Source organism: Phacochoerus africanus, chromosome 2, assembly GCF_016906955.1.
Source record: "Phacochoerus africanus isolate WHEZ1 chromosome 2, ROS_Pafr_v1, whole genome shotgun sequence".
Classification (NCBI taxonomy): Eukaryota; Metazoa; Chordata; class Mammalia; order Artiodactyla; family Suidae; genus Phacochoerus; species Phacochoerus africanus.
The window spans coordinates 130,318,890-130,342,200 of record NC_062545.1 but is presented as its reverse complement, the minus strand read 5'-3'; the positions used below and the strand labels follow the sequence as shown (position 1 = coordinate 130,342,200).

Sequence of the window (23,311 nt, the reverse complement as noted above, 5' to 3'; positions counted from 1 at the left end):
TGCCTGTGCATGGAATTTTCTTCTCTCGGAGAGTAGCACTGCTTGTCCTTCATTTCATTCAGGTCTCTATCCAAATGGCATCATCTCAGAGGAGCTCCCTGCCGACTCTATCTATAAAGAGCTTCACACACTGGTCTGTCTCTGGCCCTTTATGCTGCCAATTTAGTTTTTCATAGTATTTCTCACTATTCAACACTCTGTATTTATATGTTTATTGATGGTCTCTCCTCTCTGTAACATATATTCCATAAGGGCAAGGACTTGACCTGAACTGTTATTAACAACCAAGGGGGACAAGAAACAGTGCTATTAAAAAGGACAATAAAGTAGAAATGTGCTTATTGAAAGAACAACTGTGCGTTAAAATATACAAGGAACTGTGCCAAAATTCACATATCTGGGAACAAATGTAAACTAAGAATTTTTCAGTTCTTAAAAATAAAAGTGTAAAAATAAAACACTACAAAAACAAAAAACAAACCAAAAAAGCTGTATTCTGATTGGTTATGCCCAATTTTCTTTAAAAATACTAGCTTTGTCAAAACTAATAAAGTTTTTATTATATACTCTTAACTTTAGTATCTTAGGTTATACTCAGGTTGATTTTCTAGTAAAAGAGGTAAATATATTCAACTACACGGTTCAAATGCCTCAAAAAAATGTTATGTATAATTATGCAGTTCAGATCCTAAGTAACAAAATTGACACTACAGATTAAATGTCTCACAGGATCTGAAGAGACCTAGTTCTAAGGATTAGTCTAACTTTAGAAAGGACTGCCAAGAAGCATCCTATTCTTAGAGATATCAAGGAAAGAAAGTGCTTTATAGCTCTTTAGAGAATATTCCTTTAGAGAGTAATTTACATGTTTAATAATTCTTACTTGGGCAACCACTGTGTAAAACAGGCTTGCACAGGCTAACAAGAGGTTGGACAGTTACTTTGTTTTACTATGACTTATTTTATCTTTGTCATCATACGTATAGTTTAGGTGAGGCTTTGGAGTCAGGTCTAGGTTCAAATCCTCAGTCTGTCCTGGGACAAATAAAAAACTATTCACAGTCTCTAATTCCTTATCTTTAAATGGGAATAACAGTACCTATTTCATCAAACTATTTTGGGAATTTAAAAAAATGTAGCTAGTGCTTGACAGAATGTCTAAAACATATGAGTTAGTCAAAAAATAAAAGAAAAATCTTTCTGATGCCTTCTTCCTGAAAGATAACATTCTATGTCCCAATATACTAAGTAGAAGATAATTTCAAAACTACATTTTTTAATGACATGGAATAATAGAGACAGAACAATACTTATTAATCCTAACTGCCAAATGTAACACCTTTGAACTCTTTTGTTGTGGAAACATGTAAAAAGTGTTTTATCTACAAAATCATTTTCTTTAGCAAAACTACCACTATAAATGCATTGAGTTTTAAAGAAACTGAAATAACAACAATAATAAATAGTACTGTTATTATCACATAGAACAGTTAAGAATACAGAAACATACAATTAATGTTCTAGTTGTCATAAAAAACTAATGAGTTTGCTGTTAAATTCTATTCAAAGATGGTCAGAATATAAAAGTTACAAAATTTATTCTAAACACTAAAAAACTATTCATACATGAATCTAGTGTTTTTATTTACTTCTTTAGTTAACATTTTTGTCCATATCTCTACAACTGCAGCATTTGGATCTTGGGGAAAATAGAATAAAAATAATAATACAAAGACCTGCAGAGCAAACAAACTCCACATAGCAACTCAAACGTTGGCAAAGGACTGTAAGAAAGGAACTGGATCTTCTTTGCATCATTTCTCCTTCTGTGAGTGCTAAGATAAAGATCAAAGTTATACTGCTTTAATGGGTATTGGAAGACATATATAAAACACGTATATTTGATAAAAGAATATCCCAGTTAACTTAGAAGCCAAAACTTGGAACTTTTATTCACATTTTTAAAGTTGAATATGTTATGAAATGAAAAAGTTTTAATTAATTATAGCAAAAAAGAAACTAGTAATCTAATTAAAAACAGTCAAAATAAAAGGATTAAAGAAAAGTTAAAAATTAACCAAAACATAAAAATAAAACAAAAATTAAAACATACCTGTTTATCCTTTGAGGTTGTAAAGGAATAATGGGGATTACAGTATTGCACAGAGACTTGCAAAGAGGGCAAAGATATTCTCCACTCTCTAAGTCGAAAAGGTCAACATGAATGCGCTGCTGAGAGCTCAGCTGTACAGCTTCAAAGTACCTGCAAAATTCCAAGACAAAGTTCTACTCAAAATGACACATGGGAATTCCCACTGTGGCTCAGTGGTCAGTGAATCCGACTAGGAATCATGAGGTCATGTTCAATCCCTGGCCTTGCTCAGTGGGTTAAGGATCTAGCGTTGCCATGAGCTATGGTGTAGGTCGCAGAAACAGCTCGAATCTGGTATTGCTATGGCTCTGGTGTAGGCCAGCGGCTATAGCTCTGACTGGACCCCTAGCCTGGGAACCTCCATATGCTATGGGTGCAGCCCTAGAAAAGACAAAAAAAAAAAAAAAGACACACGAATCTTTGCTCTAATCTGTGTGAAAAAAAAATTGGAATTTCTGCCACAATAAACAGCTTTAGAATTATATGCAAAATCAACAAATTATAATTATAGAAAAAAAATGCACATTCCTTGGGAGACAAACTGGAGCACACATCAGGGCAGAACAAATTTAAAACAGTTTTACAGAATTATAACTTGTCTCCTGCCTCAACAGCATGAAGATACAGTATAGGTGCTACCTCCCCTCAGTTTCCAATAACCAACTTAAGTAGCAAGGGCTATTACAGTTAAAGTATGTATTTTAATCAAAAGAGTAAAACCGACACAAAATGTATCCTAGGAATTATATTTTTGAATTTTTATCTCTTCCAGAGATAGAACTGGAATTTCATGCCCTACTCTATCTCAAAGGTACTTTTTACTCTATTTTTTTTTTTAATTATCAAAGTATAGTTGATTAACAATATTGTGCCAATCAGTCTGTTTTGAGATTTTTATACAGATTACTATTTCTTTTAGACAACTACTGATCAAGAGCAACTAATTTGCAGAAAGCAAGTACGGTGAAAATTTTAAGTTGATAACTTTTCACATCAATTTCTAAGGATGATACTATGATGAATATTATACAAACAAAATCAGTAATTAAAATTGCTTCAATTATTCAAAATAGAAAAGAAGACATGAGAAAACATGTCTTTTTGTGGCCTTTAGTGAACTTCAACATTCCTAGCTTCTAGGAACATGTCAGGAGGACAACTTACTTCTGCCAGCACACTGCATGCATTACATGACCACAGCTTCCTGTGTAAGTTCCATGGGCCAAGTCTGAATCCATGAAAAGTGGGTCCAGGGTTTCTGACACACAAAGAGAAAAATAAGAGGTATATGTTCATCTGCCCCACAATCACAAAGAGAAAACAAAAAGAGACGTTATCAGGTTTAAAATTCTAATCATAAACTTTCTTAGGAATGTCCAAGAGAAGTGTCACAATATCATGATAGCAGGATACATACATATATATATATATTTGTTTTTTAATTTTTTTTATTAAAAAAATTTTTTTTTCATTTTTGGCTGCCTTGCAGCATATGGATTTCCCAGGTCTGGGATCAGATCCAAGCCACAATTGAGACCTAAGCCACAGCTGCAGCAATGCTGGATCCTTAACCCACCATGTCAGGCTGGGGACTGAACCCACGTCCCAGCGCACCCAAGACACCGCCAATCCCGTAGCACTGCAGCAGAAGGTGTATATATATATTCTTTTTTTTTGCTTTATAGGGCTGTACTCACAGCATATGGAAGTTCCCACAGGCACAGCAACTCAGGACTTGAGCGGCATCTGCTCACAGGAATACCAGATCCTTAACCCACTAAGGGAGGCCAGGGATCAAACCTGCATCCTCATGGATACCAGTCAGATTTTTTCCTGCTGCGCCACAACTGATATGAAAAGTTACCAACTTAAAATTTTCACTGTACTTGCTTTCCACAAACTAATTAGTTGCTCTGATTAGAGTTCATATCCTGAACTCCCGAGGGATATATATTCCTAATAGTAAGTTAAAAAAGGGGAGTTCCTGTCATGGCTCAGTGGTTAACGAACCTGACTAGTATCCATGAGGACATGGGTTCGATACCTGGCCTTGCTCAGTGGGTTAAGGATCTGGCGTTGTAGTGAGCTGTAGTGTAGGTCCCAGATGCAGCTTGTACCCTGCATTGCTGTGGCTGTGGTGTAGGCTGGTAGCTGCAGCTCCAATTAGACCCCTAGCCTGGGAACCTCCATATGCCGTGGGTATGGCCTAAAAAGACAAAAATAAATAAAAGAAAAAAGAAAGAAAGAAAATATAAAGCTAGATTTCCAGGTCCGATTCTAAAATTAGTAGGGATTACTGACAACTTCTATTCTTGATTTGTATTTTTATTTTAACATTAGGTTTTAAGTTGCATTACCTTGGTTGTTGAAGTGATTTTCTATGATCCAAACACAATTTACTTTTGCAGTTTTAAGAGTGATTTGACTGGATAATTTGAAGGGATATTTAGGGTTATCATAATCCCCTGGATAAGAGCACAGAAATGGAGTCCAAACCTGATTTCATCATTTATAACTTATAACCTCTGATAAATTACTTGATTTCTCTGTGACTCAGTTTCATCTGTAAATGGAGCCAATATTGGTACCTAATTCACAGGACTGTTGTGAGGATTAAGTGAGTAAAGATACATAAAGTACTTAATGCCTGGCACATATAAATATTCATTAAATATTAGCCTTTTTATATTATTCCAAGGGTATTTTATTTAAAACAAATTTTTTTTGTCCTTTTTTTGTCTTTTTAAGGCCACACCTGTGGCATATGGAGGTTCCCAGGCTAGGAGTCAAATAAGCCGGTGGCTTACACCACAGCCACAGCCATGCCAGACCCGAGCCATGTCTGTGACCTACACCAGAGTTCATGGCAATACCAGATCCTTAACCCACTGAGTGAGGCCAGGGATCAAACCCCCGAGTCCTCATGGATGCTAGTTGGGTTTGTTAACTGCTGAGCCATGACAGGAACTCCTCGAAGAGTATTTTAAAAACAAAGCAGTTAATGGGAGTTCCATTGTGGCTCAACAGTAATAAACCCAACTACTATCCATAAGGACGAAGATTCGATCCCTGGCCTTGCTCAGTTGGTTAAGGATCTGGCGTTGCCGGGAGCTGTGGTATAGGTCACAGATGCAGCTCAGATCTGGTGGTGTTGCGGCTGTGGCATAGGCCAGTGGCTATAGCGCCAAGTCAACCCCTAGCCTAGGAACTTCTATATGCTGCAGATGCAGCCCTAAAAAGACAAAAATAAATAAATGAAGCAGTTAACTCCTGATACAATATAAGAAGTACAATAAATTACCTAATTAGTACTCTAGCCAAGAAAATGTTTAACAAGAACCTAATCATATAGCAACAATTAGACAAGTTCCAATGTAAGACACTGTACAGGACAACTGGCCTACAGTCTTCGAAAAAGTTATTGCCACAGGAAAAATAAAAAGGAAAAGGCAGGCGACTATTATAGATTAAAACAGATATAACAAAAGCAACGTACGAAACATGACTGGATCCTAAATGGGAAAAAAAAATCAAGCTAAAATGAGACATTTGGGAGTTCCTGTCATGGCATAGCAGAAACTAATCCAACTAGGAACCATGAGGTTGTGGGTTCAATCCCTGGCTTGCTCAATGGGTTGGGGAATCTGGCATTGCCATGAGCTGTGGTGTAGGTCGCAGGCGCATCTCAGATCCCGTATTACTGTGGCTGTGGTGTAGTCTGGCAGCTGTAGCTCAGATTCCCCTAGCCTGGGAACCTCCATATGCCGCAGGTGCGGCCCTGAAAAACAAAACAAAACAAAAAAAAGCAAAAAAAAAAGAGAGAGAGACATTTTGAAAGCAATTGGGGAAGCTGAGATATGAGTTTATTATTAGGTGACATTCCTGAATTATTATTATCTTAAATATATAATGATGATAGATATATAAAGATTATGTCCTTAGTTTTAGAAAACGCATTTGGAAATATTTAAGGATGAAATATCATGATGCCTGCATCCTACTTTCCAATAGTTCAGCAAAGAGAAATGGAGATAGAAAGATAGAGAAAATGAGCATTGTGGCCATGTGCTAACCAAAAATTTAAAAATAGACAAAGGAGCCAACCTGGCATGTAAAAACCTAGGTTGAATCAATGGGTAAATGGGTAAATTGTGATCTGACCAAATAAGGCTAAAAAATACAACCTCACTCCCAAACTTCTTTTAGATAGTCTTTTTTCTAATTACATAAATATGAAAAGAAACGCTCAAAAAGGTATTTATTAAATAATACATACCCCCTGAGAGTTCTATGGGTTTTCCCCTGTGCTGGGTTAAGGTGGTGGATTTCTGGACACAGGCCGATAATACCATGGCATTATTTTCTATTTTCACCTCTTGTTCTTCTTGGCAGAGGATGCATGTCAGCACCTCCTTTTCAGTAACAGACGGCCCCCGTTTAGGACCCAAAGCAATTCTAGAGTAGTCACTGACTCCTGGGGTGCTACCAAGAGAAACGACCAGAAATGAGGACACATGTTTTGGTTACTTGTCTTTATATTTTGGTAGATTTTGAGTAACTGCAGGGCAAGAACTTTAAGAATAAAAATATCGAAATAAAAATGATATTTAGCAATATTAGCTTAAAATCTTCCCCCCTGATTTTTCTGTCTTTTATCAGTTAATTTGCTTACTTAGAAAATACATTCTGTGTTACTAAGTGGAAAAAAAATGCATATGACAAAGTATAATGATATTATAATTTTATTTAACTTATTGTACCAAGAAGCTGGGTTATCTTTTTCTGATTATAAAAGTAAAATGTAGGAGTTCCTGTCGTGACTCAGTGGTTAACAAATCTGACTAGGAACCATGAGGTTGCGGGTTCGATACCTGGCCTTGCTCAGTGGGTTAAGGATCTGGCGTTGCCGTGAGCTGTGGTGTAGGTTGCAGATGCGGCTCAGATTCCCCGTTGCTGTGCCTGTGGCGTAAGCCAGCAGCTATAGCTCCAGTTAGACCCCTAGCCTGGGAACCTCCATATGCCATGGGTGAGGCCCCAGAAAAGGCAAAAAGACACACACATATACACACACACACAAAAGTAACATGTGCTTAAGAAATTTTGGAAAGTCTAGGAAAGTGTAAAGAAAAAATAAAAATCATTATACTCTCACAGCCTAGAGAAAGCCACTTATGTATTTCCTTCCAGTTTGCTATTTATAAAACATTTTTTATAAGTATTTGAGATCACACTACATATACAGTTTGTGTCCTGCTTGATTCACTTATAGATTAGCTGTTTTCTCCATGTTATTAAAAATTTCTTCAGAAATATTATTTTTTTTGGCCACACTCACAGCATGTGGCAGTTCCCAAAGCAGGGACTGAACCAGCACCGTAGTTACAACCTGCACCACAGCTGTGGCAACAATGATCTTTAACCTGCTGCACCACGAGGGAAATTCCAGAAACATTATTTTTAATGGCTACAGAGTACTCTAACTGTATGTGTCATAACAGTTTTATCTATTCACTCTGATTAGGCTTTTAGTTTGTATTCTATTTTTGTTGCTGTTAAAATTAAAAACGTACATCTTGGAGTTCCCATTGTGGCTCAGTGGTAACTAACCCGACTAGCATCCAAGAGGATGCAGGTTCAATCCCTGGCCTCGCTCAGTAGGTTAAAGATCCGGTGTTGCCATGACCTGTGGTGTAGGTCACAGACATGGTTCAGATCTGACATTGCTGTGGCATAGGCCAGCGTCTATAGCTCCAATTCAACCCCCAGCCTAGAAACTTCCATATGCCACTGGTGCAGTCCTAAAAGAAAAAAATCCCCCTGAAAACATACATCTTAGTGATTTAGCAATTCTTGAGATGTACTCAATGTGTACAATAATAATATAATAAATAATAGCAAATACTTATAAGCACTAATTGTAATGTGAGGCACTGTTTCAAATACTTTAAGTTATGCTACCTCATTTAATACTTCCAATGATTCTATAAGGTAGGTACTATTATTACCTCCATTTTTCACATGAAGAAACTGAGGCCTAGAAATGATAAGAGACTTAACTAATGATTCAGCATTACGAAGTAATCAGGCCAGGATTTAACCCAGATGATCTGACTTCAAAGGCCATGGCTGTACAATATTGCCTCTGTATTTGTGCAAGAAACTCCCTGAAATATTGCAGATCCTCCAACAAACTGGAAATATCATAAATGGTCATCATCAATGTAAGTGAAATTACATAATACAGAATGTTACGCAGTTTTTAAAAGGTAGGTCTCAGCTAGATGTGGTACCACCTTCTAGGAGGCATCCAGCAATATGTGGGTAAGCTTTACCTTTTGGTTATCATAAAGACTATTGGACTTAAGTGGATTAGGGGCCAGAGATGCTAAATGTTCTGCAATTCATGAAGCATGAAAAAGAACTGCTGCCCAAATGTCAAGAATGAGAAATACTGAGCTTGTTTTATATTGAAGAACATATATATACAGATTTCCAAGACATAGTATTAAATGAAAATGAGAAATTAAAGAATCAAACATACACAATACCATTTATGCAAATAAAACAAAAAGCTGAATGACATTATTTAATTTCTATAGTTATATATATTTATATGTAACAGCAAAAATTCTGATAAGCTATGGATAAAACTTATAACCACAGTATCTCTATGGAAGGGCAGAAAGGGATCCAGGGTCCAAGATTTAGGCCAGTGTTCAAATGGAACTTTAGCTTTATCTCTAACATTTTTTTTTTTTTTTTTTTGCTTTTTAGGGCCACATCTGAGGCATATGGAAGTTCTCAGGCTAGGGGTCGAATTGGAGCTGTAGCCGCTGGCCTACACCACAGCCACAGCAATGCCAGATACAAGCCGTGTCTGCAACCTACACTGCAGCTCACAGCAATGCCAGATCCTTAACCCACTGAGTGAGGCCGTGGATACTAGTCAGGTTCATTACTGCTAAGCCACAATGGGAACGCCCTCTAATATTTGATTTTAAAAATGAAAATGTGTTAATATAACTGTAAGTAAAATTTTGTTTTAAAACATGTAAGAGAATATATCTGTGACCCTGGAGTAGGAAAAGCCTTCTTAAGAAACAAAAAGTTAAAACTCTAAAAGATTGACAAATGTCTTTATCAACTTTGAAGACTTCACTATGGCAAAAATTTCTTTTTTTTTTTTTTGTCTTTTTGCCATTTCTTGGCCTGCTCTTGTGGCATATGGAGGTTCCCAGGCTAGGGGTCAATCGGAGCTGTAGCCACCGGCCTACACCAGAGCCACAGCAACTCGGGATCCAAGCCACGTCTGCGACCCACACCACAGCTCACGGCAATGCCGGATCCTTAACCCACTGAGCAACGCCAGGGATCGAACCTGCAACCTCATGGTTCCTAGTTGGATTCGTTAACCACCGAGCCACGACGGGAACCCCGGCAAAAATTTCTTAATTGATGTTAAATTAAGCAGGGAAAAATATGGGAAACATGCAACAAAATTTAATATCCATAATTTTAAAAGGACTTCTACAAATCATTTAGATAAGAGTAAAGAACCCAATAGAGATGAACAAAGGATAATAAAAGGTAATTCTCAAGGCAAAATCTAACAGGCTAGTGAATAATCATAAGAAATGATGTTCAACAGTACTAACCAGGGAATTTCAGAATGGCACAAATTTATAATTTTGGTTATATCAAATATTTTCAAGTACTGATAATTTTAAGTATTTGTGAGGATGAAATAAGCAGGCACTCTTCATACACCGCTAGGAGTAGGAACTGGTTAAACTACTTTGGAGGGTAATGTGGCAGTATCTATTAAAATTTTAAATAATTATGACCCAGCCCTTTCACTTATTAAATTCCACTCTTGAGAAGTACTTGTATACATGCACAAGGGGGCACATAAAAAAATATTCTGATACATTATTTGTAATACAGAAAAATTAGGAAATAAAGGAAAAACTTTAATGTCCAAAATCTGATAAATGAAGTATTATAAATCCATACTATGGATTACTATGCAACAGCCATAAAGAATGATGTAGAATTTATACTACAGATCTAACAGTATTGACATGACATGCTTTGAGTGAAAAAGCAAGTTGCAGAACAAAAGTTATGGTAAAATTTTAAAAAGTCACTAAAACACAAAAGATTTGTTATTATTTACGTAAATATATTTATAAATGCACAGAAAGATGCCTAGAACAATAGTTATTTACTACAATAAGTATCTGTGGAGAAAGATGAGGAATGCAGAGAATGGTTTAAGTGGACTTACTGTGTTATATGAATTGTTTTAAATGAGAACACACATGTAATCTTATGTGTACAATCAGGAAATAAAAATATAATGAAAGCATTAGTGCCATTAATTAACTCAGTACATTTCTGCTTACATTCTCTTGTTTGAATAAACCATAGAGAAGTTTCTTTTTCATTACTTCCTACGTATTTTGTTAATATGTACCATTGAGAGGATTTGGACTTCTGCTTGTTTAAAGTTTTGTATTAGTTTCCAGTTTTATTACTACAGTCATCCAAGGATAGCCTACCTTCATTTTTAAAAAATATTTAAAATATAAAATCTATATTCTTTTTTAGCATACTCAGCTTCAGGATACAGACATATTAAATAGAGTATGATGTTCCTACTATTATTACAAAGCACAATTTCCTAAAAGTACCACAACACACATTTTTAAAGAGTAGTGAAGTCTGTTTTTAAAAATAACTTTATTAATAAAAATAAATAAAAATAAGCATATGAGGTATTTTCAATATTTAACTGGAATGCTTTTCAAAGTACCATCGTCTCCTCCCTTTTCTCACTGTATCTACGTAACAGGCCACAAAGCACTGCTCTCAGAAAGCTAACTAATTTCCCCAGAAACACATTAGTCACACAGACAAAACACCAGATTTAATGGTTCCCATTCCAAAGTGTTCTCCATGACTGTAACTATAGGCACTGTCTTCTTTTTCAGAAAAAAAGAATAACTAAGACCATCTTTTTCCAGTGAATTTTTTTTCAGTCTTTAATAACAGCAGTCGTTTTGTCAGAACTCCTAAAAATAATGAGGAATATATGAACTGATATATAAATGTGTAGCCAAAAAAGCCCATGCACAGCAGTTCCTGCTATGGCTCAGTAGGTTAAGAACCCAACTAGTATCCATGAAGATGTGGGTTCAATCTCTAGCCTTGACCACTGGGTTAAGTCTCCAGCGTTGCCACAAGCTGGGGCATAGGTTACAGATGCAGCTTGGATCTGGTGTTGCTGTGGCTGTGGTGTAGACTTCAGCTTCAGCTCCAATTTGACCTGTAGCCTGGGAATTTCCATATGTCTCAGGAGTGGCTATTAAAAAAAAAAAAAAGCCCATGCATATAAGATAACAGAAGCTGATTTCTATCTTTTCTGTTTCCCTCTTCAGGTCTTTCCGTGCATAAAGGTTCCCAACAAATTTCATGGCACACCTGAATGATTTATCAACATAAAATTACATCCAATAAGTACCTTAGAGGCTTCATTGTGCTCTTCCTAGCTTAAAAACAGTGTAATTTGTCTTACTTTAAAATATATTTTGAAAAGCCATTTTTTAAAGTGAATATGTAATTTTTCCACTAAGAAAGTTGCTAATTTTTACTTTTGCTTTGTTTTACCTTTCTTCCTCCATAATGGAGTCTTCTTTCCCAGACATTTCTGATGTACTGTCATACATAAGTTTGTGAGTTTCAATGAAGTTTTTTTGTAAGGCAGACATCTGAGCCATGATCTTCTGACGATGCAGCCTAGCAGCTTCAGCTTTTCTTTTTCTTTCTGCCTTTTCTTTATCATGAATAATCTGGTTATTAAGAGATCACAAAAATTAGGAAAGATTTATTATTATTATTATTATTATTATTTGTCTTTTTAGGGCTGCACCCACGGCGTGTGGAGGTTCCCAGACTAGGGGTCTAATTGGAGCTATAGCTACTGGCCTGTGCCAGAGCCATGGCCATGCCAGATCCAAGCCACGTCTGCGACCTACACCACAGCTCACGGCAATGCTGGATCCTTAACCCACTGAGTGAGGCCAGGGATCGAACCTGCATCCTCATGGTTCCTAGTTGGATTTGTTTCTGATGAGCCACGACTGGAACTCCAGGAAAGATTTATTGTTAAAATTTAGGGAGTTCCCGTCGTGGCGCAGTGGTTAACGAATCCGACTAGGAACCATGAGGTTGCGGGTTCGGTCCCTGCCCTTGCTCAGTGGGTTAACGATCCGACGTTGCCGTGAGCTGTGGTGTAGGTTGCAGACTCAGCTCGGATCCCGCGTTGCTGTGGTTCTGGCGTAGGCCTGTGGCTACAGCTCCAATTAGACCCCTAGCCTGGAAACTTCCACATGCGGCGGAAGCGGCCCAAGAAATAGCAAAAAGACAAAAAAAAAACAAAAAACAAAACAAAACAAAAAATAAATAAATAAAACTTAAAAAAAAAATTTACATGTACTGTTCAGTCAGGCAAAATTTCCTAAAGAAAGCCTAGATTCAATCTGATGCCTCAAAATTAACATACAGGCTCCATCACATCACACAACAAGCTACTCCTTTGGTTATTTCAATGATTTAACTTAAAAGGCCATGTACCTTAAATATCTAACAAACTGCCTTTTATATTCAATGCAGTACATTAAAAAACAAAATTAAATGATACAAAATTTTAATTTGTCAATCATTTAACCTTTGACATTTAATCAACTTAAAGCCAACTTGATGATGCCTAACAGTTACTCCTAAATGCACTAAGAATGACAACTTTAACATTACTGAGATAAATTGGTGTCCTTTTGTTTAACTTAAGTCCAGTGTTTTCCTTTCAGGAAAGACAGTTAATAACCACAAGTAATAATATTCTAATCATTTTAAGATTAGAATCATCAAAACCTAATTCATTATCATGGAAATTCATAATCTAAATATTACTTCATTTCATTGAATCTAAGATGCACCAATATCTTGTGTTCCACTAAGAATGCTAATTAAATAATAAGCCATGCATAATACATATTCCAATTTCAGATATTAAAATATTTCAAAAATTAATAAAATAAGGTATTTTCAACAGAGTTCCAATATACATCAATTTCTTCTGCTTCTGTAAAACATATATATTATATTGAATATTAGATAATTATGTGTCAAGTACCACTAAACCCTGTGGTATGGAAACATAATCAGCAAAAGAAGAGAGACACTACATGCTCTACAATAAATAGGTTCCTTCTAACAAAAAAGCAGCTCCCTTACACTAGTAAAGGTCAAAGACAGAGATGAACAGTCATCATTATTATAATGTTATTACCTCATCACTCTTAATAGATTCTGATCCTGATGTAGTTGCTACAATTAAACAAGATTTTTCTCTCAACCGCTTCACGGTATCAAACATCTGTGAAGAACAGATGAAATGTTAAAGAAGATTTGGTTAGACAAAACAGAAAAATTCACTCATCTGATTTTGTCATCATGTCTCCAAAGGTCTGACTTAAATATAAGATATGTAAACATAAATAGCTTAAGTTTGTACATATAAAAAATGACTCCTGACTTTGATAAACACCTCCCCTGGTTGATTAGCAATCCAGCTAATGAGAAGATTGGAGAGAGCAGAATCAGCTGAATCAGCATGCAGGTGTGAGCACACCTCTGCTTCTGCTAGGGAAAAACACATTTTTAAAAAATAACATTTTTTAGGAGTTCCCATTATGGCAGAGCGGAAACGAATCCGACTAGGAACCATGAGGTTGCGGGTTTGATCCCTGACCTCACTCAGTACGTAAAGGATCCAGAGTTGCCATGAGCTGTGGTATAGGTCGAAGACTCAGCTCGGATCCTGTGTTGCTGTGGCTGTGGTATGGGCTGGCAGTTATAGCTCCAATTTGACCCCTAGTCTGGGAACCTTCACATGCTGCAGGTGTGGCCCCGAAGCAAATAATAATAATAATATTTTTAATGCAAAGATATGGACAGTGAGTATGGAAAGTGAAAGCTTTTCTTCCTGATGCCAGTCCCTCTTCCCCAAATTAACTAAATTAAAGATAATTAGGGAGTTCCTGCTGTGGGGCAGTGGGTTAAAAATCCAACTGCAGTGGCTTGGGTCACTGCAGAGGTATGGATTTGACCCCTGGCTTGGAGCAGTGGGTTAAAGGACCTGGTGTTGCCACATCTGTGGTGTAGGCAGCAGCTGAGGCTCGGATGCAATCCCTGGTCTGGGAACTTTCCTATGACCCAGGTGCAGTTATTTAAAAAAAAACAAAAACAAAAATAAAGATAATTAGTATTTCTTGGCAAGAAAAAAATGAAAATATATATTTCTTTATATTTACATATATTCTTGTTAAAAAGTGATCCTACTATAAACACTGTTTCCTACTTTCTTTTTTCACATAATCATTTAATTTTTTTTTGGCTGCACCTGTGACATATGGAAGTTCTCAGGCTAGGGATCTAATGTGAACCATAGCCGTGGCAATGCCAGATCCTTAGTCCACTGCACCAGGCTGGGGATCGAACCCAAGTCACTAAAGAAACACCACCAGATCCTTAACCTACTGTGCCACAGTGGGAACTCCAATTGTTTATCTTAGAGATGTTCCCACAACAGCTTAGACAGATTTATTCCACTATTTTTTTGCCCGTGTTATGGTTTTATTAACACAAATACAACGTGCACATGAGCTGTGTACTCATTTTCTTCACTGCGCAACCTAGCACTAGGATTAGTGACCGCTGGCCAGCTGGGCTGCTCTTTCCACATGGCTTTGTGGTTCTCAGAGGAGATGTTGTAAGCAGCCTAAGTACAATAAAATTTGCTGCACATCACAGCACTTCAAGCTCCTTGAGGTTGTGGACCAGGAACCCCCAGAAGCCACTAGGCAGCATGTGCTTTGTTTCCTTGTTCCCATCCAGATCTGGCCCTTAAGTCTTCTGAGTGCCCCACTGTCAATGCTTCTGGGTTCCTGCCAGTTACACTTATTCTTGACATACTGGCCTGACCAGTGCTGCATGAACTTCTTGGTCCTCTTTTTGGTGATCTTTGGCTTCATGAGAATGGCCATGACACTGAGTAGGAGACGGCTGCCACCTCCACAAGCAGTGCCAAAGAAAAGCTATCTCATTCTTTTTAGCAAATATCTTCCGAAAGAGTACTGAACATCCATAAAAATTACTTAAATTTTGAAAGAGCCTCAGTCTCCTGTGGAAAAACCTCCCACAAGGAACTTACGATACAATTTTACATTAACCATTTAGGTAAAATACCTAAGGTTTATAAGAAGAAATACTTGTGCTTCTTATATATTTTGACAATGAACTTTGTTATCCTAATAGAAAAGGGACTTTCAGGAACAAATCTCCAACTTAGTCCACAGATATAAATACTGGACTAAATGACAGTTCGACTTTTCTGAGGTATCATTGGTTTATAACATTATATATGTTTCACATGTACAGTATTTCTTTCTGTCTGCCTTTTTTTGCTTTTTAGGGCTGCATCTGTCTGTCTGTCTGTCTTTCTTTTTTTGCTTTTGGCTTTTCAGGGCGGCATCTGCGGCATGTGTGGTATATGGAAGTTCCCAGGCCAGGGGTTGAATCAGAGCTGCAGCTGCTGGCCTATGCCACAGCCATAGCAATGTGGGATCCGAGCTGTGTCTGCGACCTAAACTGCAGCTCATGGCATGCTTGATCCTTAACCCACTGAGCAAGACCTGGGGTCCTCATGGATACTAGTTGAGTTCATAACCTGCTGAGCCACAAGCAGCACTCCCCTGTATGTTATATTTCTACATTTCTAAATACTACAACATGCTCAGCACCAAAAGCTTAGTTTGCATCCATCACCACACAGGTGAACCCCTTTACCCATTTCACTCTCCCCTACTCCCTTCCCTCTGATAATCACAACTCTGTTCAATCTGTGTTTGTTTTTGTTTGGTTCAATCTGTTAATTAATTTAACATTCCACATATGACTGAAACCTACAGAACAGTTACCTACTTCTTTTGTTTTTGTTTTATATTTTAAAGTGATCATATTGGTAAGTTTAACAAAAATACCAAATATTCATGAAATCTACTTCAAGAGAAATCCTGATAATAACAGCATTATTTTATGGTTACATTTCAAATTACATAATGCTTATTTAAGGAGTATCTCTGATGAAGTAAGAACAAAGACTGACTGCTACAAGTACAAATCAGGACAAAGATCTCCAACTGATAGGAATGTGAAAAATAACCACCCTATATTCTAATCATCAAAACAATATCTAGGGAGTTCCCGTTGTGGCACAGCGGAAATGAATCCAACTGGGAGCCATGAGGTTGTGGGTTTAATCACTTCACTCAGTGGGTTGGAGATCTGGCATTGCCATGAGCTGTGGTGTATGTAGGTTGCAGACACAGCTCAGACCCTGCATTGCTGTGGCTGTGGTGTAGGCTGGCAGCTGTAGCTACAATTTGACCCCTAGCCTGGGAACCTCCATATGCTGGGGTGTGACCCTAAAAAGCAAAAACAAAACAAAACAAAAAAATATCTAGCTGATAACATAAAAATATTTTAATAAATACAGTGAAAAGAAGATCCACAACCTTGCCTTCAAGTTTCCATGCAGAGGCCTTTCCATTACAGCTACATTCCTGTCCCCTCTCCCTACCTATTCATTCCTCCCCAAAGGCACTGCCCTCTACCCAACAGTTCAAGCTCCAAATTCAAGAGTCATCTCTGACTCCTTGATTTCTCTCATTCCTTTCATCAAATCTATCAGCAAGATCTGCAGCTTCTACAATCACATTAACTTGAATCAGTCCAGCTTCTTGCCATCTGCATCCTAGCCTAAGTCATGCTGCTTTCTCACCAGGATTACTGCAATAATCTTCTAATGGTTTTCCTCTTGTCCCTATAATCTACTTGTCCCAGCAGCCAGAGTGATCTTTAAAAATGTAGATCAAATTATGTCACTTAAAATTCTTCAATGATTTCCTATTGTCCTCAAAAATGAAATCTGCCACCTTACCCTGACCTATAAGACCTGGCCCCTGGCTGTTCCTCTGATCTTGCTGTCTGCCTTTCCCTCCCTCCCCCATCATGTTCTACTCACACTGGCCTTCTTTGTGGCCACCTTTGTGGCCCTCAGCAAAAGCTGAGTGAGCTTTTGCATCGCTGTTCCCTCGTTCTGGAGTACTTTTCCAGATTGCTGTTAGACTGGCTCCATGTCATTCAGTTTCAATGTCACTGTCTAAAAGAAGCCTTTTCTGGAGTTCCTCTCGTGGCTCAGTGGTTAATGGATCCGACTAGGAACCATGAGGTTGCGGGTTCGATCCCTGGCCTTGCTCAGTGGGTTGAGGATCCGGTGTTGCCGTGAGCTGTGGTGTAGGTCACAGACACGGCTCGGATCTGTCATTGCTGTGGCTCTGGTGTAGGCCGGCAGCTACAGCTCCAATTTGACCCCAAGCCTGAGAACCTCCATGTGCCACAGGAGCGGCCCTAGAAAAGGCAGGAAGACAAATAAATAAATAAAAATAAAATAAAAGAAGCCTTTTCTGATTACCTGTCTTAAGTTACCCCATCCTAATCCACTGAACTACCCTGATATTTTTTTGTTTACTGTCTGTATGCTCCACAACAAGCACCTTACTTGTCTTGTTCAGAGTTTAGAAATGAGCATAGCACAGAGCAGGTATTCAACACTTGTTTACTGAATAATGAAACAAATGCATAAATCCTAATTTATTAAAAAAAAATCCCTTCACTAAAACATAGGGAAAACAGAATTACTAATACGAAAAATTACAACTGACCATTAAAATCAGTAGTAAACGATTTTATAATTGGAGAATACAGTAGTTTAATTTTAGAGGCAAGCAGGGGAAATATTTAAACCAAGATACGATCAGTTTATTTTTCAGGTTTACCTGGAGTATCCATGTAATCATATCCTTCTGGCCTTCTAACTGGGGAATTCCCTTGAGTTTTTCCAAAAGCATTTGTATATTCTGAGCATTCATGGCTGAACTTCCCAATCCTTTTTAAAACAAAAAAATTTGCATAATAAACAATATATTCATAATTATGTTTAAGTTATAATTCAGTTAATGTTATTTACATTGATAACCAAAGTTTGCAAACCCTTAATTAGATTAATTTTTCAATGGAAAATCTGCAATTACATAAAGTACTATAGTACTAAATTAAACAACTTGAAAAACTTGAATTACTTTAGGTCTCTTTTTTATATTTTCCATTGTGGCTACTAAGTGGAAAAGGGCTACCCTTGATGATCTGTCTCTTGCCTTTCCTCTACTTGGGTCACTGTCTAGTAAAAGTACTTACTGAGGACCAACGCTCCCAAAAATATGAAAGTAGGAGCTGTCATAACCATAAACTGAACAGGTTTATGATGTATTCAAGGATCTAGAAAATAGTGTTTAAACAGAAAATGAGATGCTTTTCTCCTACATTAGCACAATGTTCCTAAAATGTGCTCTGAAAAAACTGTCTTAATCATGTAGTATTTAATAAAAATCTAATCTAAACCTATCCTGTTCTTACAAGTTGAATGCAGTGCAAAACAAACACATTGTTATTCACTCAGACTTCTGCAATCATATTAAATTCAAGAACATGAGTATCATCTGTAAATGGATAGTGTGAATAATATGGATGATATAGCAGCAAATATTTGATAATATCTGAGATAAGGAATGAAAGAAACCATCAATGTATGCAACTCACTCCAAAAAGGGGGTGGGACCATGCAGTAAAAGGATTGTAGTGGGGATTAAAAAATATATTTGTATTATGGAAATTTTTCAAAACTAAAAAAGACAATTTCAGAATTTTCTGTTTTTAGGATTGACAGATTTAAACTCTATAGAGCTACACTTTCCATTAGTAATTGGCAGTTAGCTGAAACTGTGTTGAAAATGATACTAAAACATACTTGAAGCCTTATGGTAAAAGTCAAATGTCACTTCTTCTTCAGGAGATTTTTGAAGCTGTTGCTTTTCTTCTAGTAAGCCCAATGCCAGAATATGAAATGCCTGAAAGAGGAAAATAGGACAAGATCTTTAAAATTGTGGTTCTTCAGGTAAATAAATTTTAAATGGAGATATAAAAATAAACAATCTGACTGGTAAAAAATGTGCAAAGGTTATGAACAAGCAGTTCATAGATAAAGAAATGATACATATACATATGAGAAATGTTCAACACCACTTAAAATTAAAGAAATGTGAACTAAAACAAAATCATCCTATTTTTCACCTATCGAAATGGCAAAATTTTAGAGTTTTATAGTAAAATACAGAGCTAGCAAAGGTTCTGGGAAGCAGGCACTTTTAATCACAATGATGATTAGAAAGTAAATTAGGGAGTTCCCGTCGTGGCGCAGTGGTTAACGAATCCGGCTGGGAACCATGAGGTTGCGGGTTCGGTCCCTGCCCTTGCTCAGCGGGTTAACGATCCAGCATTGCTGTGGCTGTGGTGTAGGCCAGTGGCTACAGCTCCGATTTGATCCCTAGCCTGGGAACCTCCATATTCCGTGGGTGCGGCCCTAAAAAAAAAAAGCAAAAGTAATGACCTAGTGTTAAAGAATTAGTATGATATATTCACTCAGGTATGCAAATATAACTGTACAATGATGTTAATTTTAGTGTTCTTTGTCAAAGACCTAAAAACAACCTAAATGTCTATTAACAGGAGACAGTTAAATGCATCATAAGATGTCCATATAATGGACTATGAATCTGTCAAGCATGAGGTAGGCCTATATGCACTAATGTGGGATGACTTTCAGAAGATAGAAAACTTTTAGGCAGGGCACTGGGAGGCAGGGAGAGAAATTTTAACTTTTGATTTCAAGTATGTCTCTACGGGTTGAAATTTTTACTGGATATGTTTATTGCTGTAATACAAAATTTGAAATATACACAGTAAGATAGCATTTAGAGCCTCCAGACCAATAACATCCAAGGATAATTTAGCTAAGCAGGTTCTAAATAAATATTACGGCTACCAAAGGTGACATTATCAATTTATCTCTAAGAGTATCAAGAAAAAAAAATAGCTGCTTCCATTTAATGAGCTAATCCTACAACTCAATAAAATGACTATATTTAAACCCTTTTGAGCAGTGAGGTTTGCTCCTTAACTGGGAAGTGGGGTAATCCAAGATTCAAGCCTAGACCTGCTTGTCTTCAATCTTTATTATACTGTCTTCTTATAATACAAGTGAAATAAAAGATATAGAAAATTGTTACGATAATTACATGCCAATTCATTATTAGCAGGAATAGGTTTTCTTCTTCTTCTTCTTTAAACTATAAACGATTCCCAAGAATAAGGATCCTAAAAACTTGAGGATGTGTCACTGTGCCATATCTAAGCTATTTTTAATGACCCTTAGGTCTCAGGTACTCTAGTTGTAGTTCTGACTGAAGCCAGTTAACCAGGGATCTTCTCCAGATCCTCAAGAATTCTATGAAGTAGCTAAAGTATCTGACATAGAGAAAAAATTTTAGGTATACATACCATCTGAAGCATCCCTTCAGTCCATAAGTTAGAATCTGGGTCTACAGCCCGCTCAAATATGGTCCTGAGAATGTACATCATAACATCACAATTGAGAAGGTTAACCACTTTGCTGAAAGCAGGGCAGAATTCAGGAGGTGGTGGTGGTGGTAATGCTAAAATGGGTCAAGATCAGAAGAGAAAAACAGGTACATTTTTATTTGGGTTATCTTACATGCTAAATTGCAAATGTCAGGATCACATATATTATATGCAAAACAACACATGATCTTCACTACCTTTAAAGCACTGAGAATATCAATGTCAAGGGAAATATGAGTCACTATGTAAGTCACCCAAAATAAACTCCACTTGTCAAAAATTTTAAATTCTCTCATGACTGATATAGGTTGTATCTTCACATGTGAATAAGAAACAAAGGGTTCTCTGCACTTAGCTGCATTAGCTGCCAACTCTCAACAAAAACACTGTATGTTTTGCTGATACAAAACAGAATATAGTCAAAATGAGTCAATCCAGAATCTTTTTTACCTTCATCTTTGTTTTCCTGTTTTCTCCTTTTCTTCTGCATATGTTCAGCCTATTAAGAAAAAAAAGTCTATTTTTAAATATTCTGCTTAACAAGCATGAAACCAGTGGAATACTTGGAAGCAGGCAAGAAAGCTCCACGAATCTACCAAATGACTTCTTATACTGAAACATGTTTTCAGATGCTACCTTATCCCAGAAACAAAATAGCTATCCCAGAGAAGGCCATTGCAAAATAGATGGGAAATATCCTTTATCAGCAATTTAGTCCCCATTCTTTCAGTCAACAATATTCACCTAGTGTCTATTATACACAAGGTATTGTACTATGAATTAGTAATTATTCATTTTATAAGGACAAAGCCAGATATCACCTTAACTAAGTGATCAAACTTATATCACCCCTTAATGGGACAAATAAACATTATGTGCCTAGTGATGTGATGTAATATATCACTTATGTAGTATTCTTGCTCCAAAATACTTAACTTAAATCTAATCATGAGAATACAGTCAAACATATGCAGAATAGAAGGTATTCTAAAAGACAACTAGCCTACTATTATAGAAATGTCAATGTTACAAAAGACAATAAAGTACATGATCTTTGATTGGATTCTCCCACCCTTAAGACAATTAAAAACAATATTTTTGGAGGAGCCATAAAAGACCAAGAATTGCCAAAGCAATCCTGAGGAAAAAGAACAAAGGTGGAGGAAAAACTCTCACAGACTTCCCACAATACAACAAAGCTACAGAAATCAAAACAGCATAGTATTGGCACAAAAACAAACATATGGATCAGTGAAACAGAACAGAGATCCCAAAAATAAACCCACACTCCTGTGATCAATTAATCTTCAACAGAAAAGGCAAGAATATACAATGGAGAAAAGACAGTCTCTTCTACAAGTGTTGCTGGGAAAGCTGGGCAGGTGCATGCAAATGAATGAAATTAGATATTCCCTCACGCCATACATAAAAATAAACTCAAAATGGCTTAATGACTTAAATATAAGATATGACACATAAAACTCCTAGAAGAGAATCAAGGCAAAACATTCTGACATAAATTGTACCGATGTTTTTTTAGGTCCATCTCCCAAAGCAACAGAAATAAAAGCAGAAATAAATGAATGGGACCTAATCAAACTTACAAGCATTTGCGAAGCAAAGGAAACCATAAACAAAATGAAAAGACAAACTAGGCACTGGAAGAAAATATTTGCAAGCAAAGTGACCCAGGGATTCATCTCCAAAATATACAAACAGCTCATACTTCAATAATTAAAAACAAATTACCCAATCCAGAAGATTTGAATAAACATTTTTCCAAAGAAGACATACAGATGGCCAAAAACCACATGCATAGATGATCCACATCACTAATTATTTGAGAAATGCAAATCAAAACTATAATGAAGTATTGCTTCACACTGGTCAGAAGTACCATCATTAGAAAGTCTACAAATAAAAATGCTGGAGAGGGTGTGGAGAAAAGAGAACCCTCCTACACTGTTGTTTGGAATGTAAATTAGTACAGCCACTATAGAAAAACAAACGGAGGTTCCTTAAAAAACTAAAAATAGGACCACCATGTAATCCAAGAATTCCACTCTTGGAAAACCCAGAGAAAACCAAAATTTGAAAAGATACGCACACCCCAATGTTCACTGCAGCACTATTTACAATAGCCAAGGCAGGGATGCAATAAACGTCCATTGACGGAGGAATGGATAAAGAAGATGTGGTATATATATATACAATGGAATATTATTCAGCCATAAAAGAGAATGAAATAATGCCATTTGCAGCAACATGGATGCAACCAGAGATTATCATACTAAGTAAAGTTAGACACTGAAAGACAAACATCGTATGATATCATTTATATGTGGAACCTAAAAAAAGGATACAAACGAACTTATCTGCAGAACAGAAATGACTCACAGACTTTGAAAAACTTATGGTTACCAAAGGGGACAGGTGCAGAGGGGGAGGGAGAGTGGACTTGGGGTTGGGGCATATGCACACTGAGGTATAAGGAATGACTGG

The 23,311-nt window shown here is 36.9% G+C and overlaps 1 protein-coding gene and 1 pseudogene across 4 annotated transcripts in view; both read right to left on the bottom strand.

The window, feature by feature from the left end:
* The window catches only part of UBR1 (ubiquitin protein ligase E3 component n-recognin 1), a 139,907-nt gene that overhangs the window by 42,792 nt on the left and 73,804 nt on the right, over positions 1-23,311 (bottom strand). For all 4 annotated transcript variants that reach the window (XR_007133108.1, XM_047766565.1, XM_047766566.1 and 1 more), the window contains 9 exons: positions 21,260-21,308; positions 20,729-20,883; positions 19,140-19,239; positions 18,112-18,221; positions 13,503-13,589; positions 11,822-12,003; positions 6,429-6,634; positions 3,317-3,410; positions 2,114-2,263 (listed from right to left, as the gene is read on the bottom strand). Coding sequence is in view for 3 of the 4 variants with exons in the window: in XM_047766565.1 (XP_047622521.1) it covers positions 2,114-2,263; positions 3,317-3,410; positions 6,429-6,634; positions 11,822-12,003; positions 13,503-13,589; positions 18,112-18,221; positions 19,140-19,239; positions 20,729-20,883; positions 21,260-21,308 (1,133 nt within the window). In the remaining variant the exon portion in view is untranslated. The remainder of the gene's footprint in view (positions 1-2,113; positions 2,264-3,316; positions 3,411-6,428; positions 6,635-11,821; positions 12,004-13,502; positions 13,590-18,111; positions 18,222-19,139; positions 19,240-20,728; positions 20,884-21,259; positions 21,309-23,311) is intronic.
* On the bottom strand, positions 14,484-17,357 carry LOC125121445 (60S ribosomal protein L32-like; annotated as a pseudogene).